This window comes from Capsicum annuum, chromosome 2, assembly GCF_002878395.1.
Source record: "Capsicum annuum cultivar UCD-10X-F1 chromosome 2, UCD10Xv1.1, whole genome shotgun sequence".
Classification (NCBI taxonomy): domain Eukaryota; kingdom Viridiplantae; phylum Streptophyta; class Magnoliopsida; order Solanales; family Solanaceae; genus Capsicum; species Capsicum annuum.
The window spans coordinates 126,145,927-126,153,103 of NC_061112.1; the positions used below are offsets into that span (position 1 = coordinate 126,145,927).

General features: G+C 34.2%; 1 protein-coding gene across 1 annotated transcript; it reads right to left on the reverse strand.

Moving 5' to 3' along the window:
* Positions 1–301: 301 nt before the first annotated feature.
* On the reverse strand, positions 302–6,034 carry LOC107859302 (protein trichome birefringence-like 38). The gene is made up of 6 exons (XM_016704266.2): positions 5,649–6,034; positions 5,107–5,278; positions 1,911–2,086; positions 1,633–1,791; positions 832–1,119; positions 302–737 (listed from the first exon to the last, which is right to left on the reverse strand). Exons 1-6 carry the CDS (start codon positions 5,960–5,962, stop codon positions 620–622), a joined length of 1,227 nt encoding a protein of 408 aa, XP_016559752.1. The 5' UTR covers positions 5,963–6,034; the 3' UTR covers positions 302–619.
* Positions 6,035–7,177: the final 1,143 nt, after the last annotated feature.

Sequence of the window (7,177 nt, forward strand, 5' to 3'; positions counted from 1 at the left end):
ATTGTCTTTGCTTATCCTTCTCTCACTTTGGAAAGATTTTTCAGTATTTTCTTATGATGACCTGGTTGAGAGAGTAAAGATTTCCATTCTGATCACCAAACAATGACTTTAAAAAGTACGAACATTTCCCTCTGCCGAAAGGAGGAAAAGAAACAGAAGCTTCACTAACTTAAAAGAATCCAAATCCAACTTTGTGAAGTTGATCGATCCTTTCCATAGCGATCACTAGCTTTAAAATTTCTTTGAATGACCAAAATTTCATCTGAATGTTGCAAATCCCTTAGTTGTGAATCATTAACACTTGCACATGAATGAAATTCCATGTCTGAATAAGAAGATTTTACATGTTCTAGGACGCAATCCAGATATTAGCAGAGAGATTCTGCTTTTATTTGTAATTGTTACATAAAATGAAAGGAAACTTCGAGCTTGTAATAGAAATTAACAGAACTAATATGCACCCCCACTCCCCAATCATAATGCTTATTACATCTATAAGCTATTGTATGTCCTTGAATCATTATTTCACAGTTTGAGCCTTGGCCCCAATAATACACAGATCAATACCTATGAAAAGAAACAAACTATGAGCAGTTAAACTAATCTGAAGTCTTCTTCCTCAGAGAAGAACTGCTGCTGCATAAACAAGCTGGCTCCAACTATTAAGAAGTCCAGGACTGCGCCAATGATTGCAGCGTGCGCCTGAACTTGGTTGCTCGCTGATTTTAGCCGACGGCCTTCACATATCTCCACAAATGTACAGTTAATTTCACTTTTTAAGTGGAAAGGAAGATTAAAAGGAGAAAATTATATGAGGTTCTTCATCCTCACATAATCAATGATGCGTAAAGAAGCTGGTTCCAAGTATCAGGAAGTCCAGGGAGACACCAATGACTGCAATCTACACCAGAGTGACCGCCGCTGTACATTGATGGATGAGCATCTTTCCTTAACTGGGAGAGAAACGTGATATCGAGGAGGTAAATTGGTGTCTTCATCCTATTTAGTACTTTGTTAACTACAATAGCTGATGCTGGTGTCCCTGCTGGATATGACGATCCTGCTAATGGTATTTGCTCTGAGTTACAATTCTTTGTTGATGCCCCCCATTCCTGACCCCTGATCAAGATAGAACAAAGTAAGATTTTTTAGCTTCTTAAGAGTGGGACACGTTATGCTTGGTGAAAGTTGGTGGCTAGTAAGAAGGATTTAAGTTAAACTCACACCATGATTGCCAACAATATTTTTGATATCAAGATAGAACAAAGTAAGATTTTTTAGCTTCTTAAGAGTGGGAGACGTTATGCTTGGTGAAAGTTGGTGGCTAGTAAGAAGGATTTAAGTTAAACTCACACCATGATTGCACCTAAACCGGCTTTAGCAGTTATTTAAGTTATCAATTATGTTACTCAGACTCATCAAAAATATTGTTGGCAATGTGTCGGATCCTCCAAAAGCTATGCATTTCTGGAGGATCTTGACACGGGTGCAGCAATATTTTTCAAGGGTCCGAGCTAACATTACATATCTTAACTTTTGAGTTATATGATCGTGTGAATAATTTCTAAACTGTCAGTGTATGGAACTTAAATTCGAGCGACTGTTGAGCAAATGAAGAAGTGTAGCGCTTACATATAGTGCGTTGGAGAAATGCCCTGGAAGTAAACTTTGGTCTTGGAAGAATCAACATTTCTGTCAACCCATCTTGCCCAAGTAGTTAGACCCTTGTAAAATGCCATTAAACGGTCCATGTCTTTCATTACTTTCGAACCATCTTGCACATAATCCCATCTACAAGAATATGATTCAGTTACTATAGTTCTTGTCACACCTATTCACCATTTTATGTCTTAATTTTGTTATATTGTGTTTTTAGAACATAATTTATTGGGAAAAAGGGGATATCATACGGTTGAGAGTTGCCCTTGTGAGTCCACCAATGCCAAGAATTGAAAATTAACATGTCCATTCCTTTCCAAGCATCTCCTTGTTGAATGGTATCCAATTTCAATACCCTTCCCATCTTCTCTCTTACTATATCCACAAGGTAAGTTGTTCTAAAAAGGAATAAAGTAACTCCATAGTCCTGCAAGGCAATTAAAAAAGTGTATCAAAAGCTATATAGTGGAACACCTTTATTTTTTACTATAAATATGAGTAGCAAGTTGGCAACAAAATTGTCAGAGCTTTTATATCAAAGCTAAGGCCTTTCATTGTTAGGTTTGAGCATTTTTTAGTAGATGTGGCTACGGCCAAAGATGAAGAACTTATGCTCTGACAAGCAAAAAAGTCGCAATAAAACTAGCCTTCAAAGATTGGACCTACCAATGATTATGGCAATGTTTTGGCCAGGTAACACCACTACTTGATAATTATATTTTTTTTTTCTCTTGTACTATCTTTTTTGTTGCCCTTATGGTTGGTTTCTTGTAATTACAACAACTACAACTGGATAATAAATATGAAGTGCGTGTTGGTCTACATTGACAACTAGACCTCTTGAAGATTTTCAAAGGGTTGATAAAGTTTATGAGTTCTGGTGATCGCTCACTTGTCACTAATAGATATACAAGGTCTGGGCTGAAATTACAAGGATCTATAGATTCGAACAATAAACTATGTATCCGCCCCTGGTTGGTACTTGGTAACCGGACCATCCAATGAGGTTCAGTGGCGTTTGTTTGAGGATTTGAAGAACTGAATTTGAAAACTCAGTTTTTCAGTTTACTATCGTCTCCTTGGATTGTTCTGGCTATTGAAGATTTGGTAGATCAGTTTTTTCTATTTTTTCTGAAAGATCCAAAAATTAGTTTTGTCAAATGAACATTTTTGTTCCCCCTAACTTCGAACAAATGCCGCAATATTTGGATTAAATCATAAATAAACTAAGCCACAATGACACAACAAAGACCATAAACACAATGGTTGCACTTGTCTGATCATCAAGAGAGTAGAGTTATATTTTACGAGGTTTAACTAATTCTAACTTTATATTTGTAGCTTTAGAAAACCAATAAGGCTGAAATTATGTTTCCAACTTTAGCCTTACGCGATTCCAAGAAAGCATATAGGCATTAATTACTCATTTAAAGAAGAGATTACTCTCTCCGTCTCAAATTTACCTCCGGTGATTCTCTTTTACAGTCTCTTAAAAGATATTATTTAGGACGATTTTTAACTATTTTATCTTTCATTAATATTTGAACAATCACAACATCAAACCATAATTAAGGTGTTTATAGTCTTCAAGACAAAACCAATTAAGGGTAAAATGGATAGTTGTCTTGAACTTCTGGAACAATAAATAATTTGAAACAACTATTTTCAAAAATCCCCGACACATAATTTGCAACGGGGAGCGGGGGGCGCTTCTAAATTCCAATGCTATCACGTAAGAAAAAAGGCTATTAATGTCATTTTCTTTCCTGGTTTAAAAAATGTAAAAATTGGGAAGGAGCACAAGTTCACGGGTTTACTGGTATTGAAGACATGACAAATAAAATTCCTTTTTGTCTCCTTTCCAAGTTTTTTTCTTGGAAGCCTAAAAAGTCAACTTTCTTTTAGGAGTATTTTTTTTCCTTTGTTGGACAAAGAACAAATTGTGGTCTTTGGCAATCACAATTCTCAATTTTTTTTCACATCTTATTTGTAGTATTATATTAATGATTGCTCACACACCAAAAACATATTTCCAATCCCTTGTTCTATATCTTATTTGGATCTTGGCTGTCCCCTCCCTCCTTCAGAATTTGCCAAACAGAAGATACAAAATTGGAGAAAATAAACTCTCCTTAACAACTCTATTGTCTCTCGTTTTGTAATAATTGCAGTATTGTATTAAAACAAATAGAGATGGAAACCAAAGGCAGAACACTTGAGAATACACACACATATACGTGTATGCATGTGTTTTTGCTTTGTGACGAGGCTTCAAGTTATGAAGTACTCCTATATAATAGCGTATAGAGTTTTTTATATTATCAGAAATAGTAGTATAATTTAATTTATTCTAGTAAATCAGTTCCCATTTTATTACAAATCAATATCATTGACACATGATTGTGAACCTACTAAAAGTTTATTAAAAATAATCTATCTTTATTACGTGTGTTCCCAGCATTACCATATTTCACTCGTCAATCTTACTGATATATTGTTGTGAACATACTTTTTATACATTATTTATCTATAGAATTTAATCTCCTTTAGTTTATTGATTGTTATCCTTTTGTTATTTAAGGGATTATATTTTCAACTCGTAATTAAGGGTGGACCCACCTGCTATATGCGTATAGCTACTCTTTTTTTACTGGTTCATCATTAACGCAACAACCAACATCATGATCCACTACAATTATAATAACGTAACGTATATGTTCGTTTAAGCTTTAACTGGTAATAAAATCAACATCATCAAATGATTAGAAAAATCATTTGTGTCGTAAAATATACTTTCGATTAAAGATTTTTCACACCTAATCAAAAACAGTTAAAATACTATAGCAAAAGATTGTTCTTTTGTCCCTTTCCTTTTGACCTTTCCCTTCCCCTTTCTTCTCTTCTCAATGATGACTTAACAGAAACTCCACTTTCTTTTCCTTTTTTTTTATTTTATTTTTCCATTCAGCTCCTCACACATCTCTTCTTCTACAGAGTGAGTGAACTGTCAAAAGTGAAAACACTACTGATGTACTAAAATTTTCGCTACAAGGGGTCAGAAGAAAGGCAGGATCATGAGGGACTATTGTATGCAGTCTTATGCATTTCTGTCGGAGTCTTGTTTTCACTGCTCGAGCCTATGATTTCACTATCACATAGCAGTAACTTTACAAATTACTCGAAGGCACCCACCCCTCCACGTAAATTGTATAAAGGGCAGTCCCGGTGCACTAAAACTCCCATTATGTGCAGGATCAGCAAAACAACCCGACCACAAGAATCTATTGTATGCAGCCTTAACTTGCATTTCTGTCAGAGATTTTTTCAAGACTTGAACCCATAACTTCATGAGCGTGAATTGTACAGAAAATAAAAACAAGAAAACTAAAAACACAATTCATAAATAAATAAATAAATAAATAAAGAAGAGGAAAACAGAGTGTAAACCTGAAAGGTGACAGAAGAAAGTTTCTCTGTGCGAGAAATAGCAGTCTTGGCATTGGGCACCGACGCATGGAGCATACAAGCCAGTGAATTCCACATGTTCAAACTCAATGAGTCACCAATAAACATTATTTTCTTCCCTGACCAGCGATTCAAGAAATCTTTTCCATTGAACCTGTAAAAACACCACAATTACTAATATCAAACATAATTTCTCAAAAACAAAAACATTAACTAATTGAGGCCTCTTACTAAAATTTAACATAAATTTACTAGCTTTTCACTGACTGTCAATCTACTACAACCAATAATAAGAGTAGCTCACACAAGGGAAGTCGTACTAGACAATATTAAACAGAGCAAGAGCTTCTTTGTTTCTGCAAAACGTGTTGCAAGTCATCAACTAACAACATATTCGGTATAGTCTCCCAAGTGGAATCTGGAGAGAGTGATGTGTACGTACGTAGCCTTACTCCTACCTTGTAAGTCTATATTGCAAATATAAAAAGTAAAGAAGAGTTTGGAAGAAGAAGATGAAAGGGTACCTGGGCAAGTTACAAGAATCTGGTTTCCAAGCATATTTGAGGTATTGCTTATCAGGTCGACCATATTTTAGGCAATCAAATTCAGGATCAATGAAAGGGCAACTTTTGGAATCATAAAGAGGATAAGAAGGGTCAATTGCCCATCTACCTTGAAATAACTTGCACTTACTACTGCTCACAACTCCTTTGTTTTCCCAACTAAGGCTACTCAAATTTTGTACTACAAGCTCTGCTCTGCCAGTGTGTAAGAAGAGAGATATAATGCAAGTAACTAAAAGCACTGATTTGATTACCAATTGGCTCCACAGAACCATCTTTGGCTTTTGATATTTTTGGTGTGGGAATAATGGAGAGAAGTAATGAGGAACTTGTCTTCAAGCTTAGTACATTGTCCTATTTATAATACAAACCACAACACAACATAACATAAAAATAAATTCTTTCTTTGCTTTGTGGGGGTGGGGTGGTGGGTGGAAGGTTCAAGGAGGGGTGGTATCTTGAGATTCCTTGTTAAAATGATCACATGATGATAGCCAAAAAAGAAAAAAAAAAAACAAGAGTGATGTGTATTTGAAAAGCGAGTGGGAGTAACGATAAAATTATTGTCATTTGATTAGTAACTCACTGTTTCAACTCATGAAAACAACTCTCAAATGTAAAATAAGGCTGCGTATAATAAATCTTAAAATTTTATTCCTTTTTTAAACTCTCCATATAGCGAGAGCCTTAATGCACTTACTAATTTTTTTATTACTTTTTTCTGGTGATGTTGATTTTTGACATTGAGTTGGAAAATCTTGAATGGATTTGCTAAATTTTATCAAGCCTTCGTGTAAAAACAGTGGGGCATTATGTTTTGGCTCTTACTAGCAGTTATATTTATTTTCTCTTAGTATATTGTTCTCTACGGAGTAATTCCGTCGGCACAATTAATTAACAAACTTGTTTATAATAGACTGAATATATACCATTAATAATTGTAGTTAAATAATTGAGATCTCTTGCCTTTATTTACACTTTAAAAAAAGATAATTTTCACTTTATTTATAAATCAATGTTCGAGCTTGAAAATTCCAAATTCAGTTTCAAGTTGAATTCCAAATTCGAAAAATAACTTATAATAACCTGTTTTCTAACTCCATTTTCATAACTTTAATAAAATACTCTCTTCTCTTCTTTATAATAATATGACTAAACACAAATTCAACTTCACAATTTTCAAATAAAGTAAATTTTTATTTTTATTTTTTAATTTCTATGGCCAAACGTCTACTTGAAGTTTACAATTCGAATTCTTGAAATGAAGAACTTTTCAGACGAGAGAGAACATTTACTCTTTAGTATACATGGGAATTCTGATTAGTCAATCAATATATAATATCAAATGCTTAAAGAAAATAAATGTGGTAATATCAGTGTGTGATTGGTTGTTGTTGCACATAATTTACCAGAGAAATAAAAACACCTAACATAGCAACATTGACTACAGAAGTTCGAACTCATGATACTTAATTGTACAGTTGGAATTA

What these genes read in the sequence shown, in the direction of transcription:
- LOC107859302 (XM_016704266.2), bottom strand. Translation starts at nt 5,962, where the DNA reads ATGGTTCTGTGGAGCCAATTGGTAATCAAATCAGTGCTTTTAGTTACT. An exon ending in ATTTCTCCAACGCACTATAT is followed by an intron (nt 1,120 to 1,632) that starts GTAAGCGCTACA and finishes TATCTTGATCAG; the next exon opens with GGGTCAGGAATGGGGGGCAT. An exon ending in CTTTACGCATCATTGATTAT is followed by an intron (nt 738 to 831) that starts GTGAGGATGAAG and finishes AGATATGTGAAG; the next exon opens with GCCGTCGGCTAAAATCAGCG.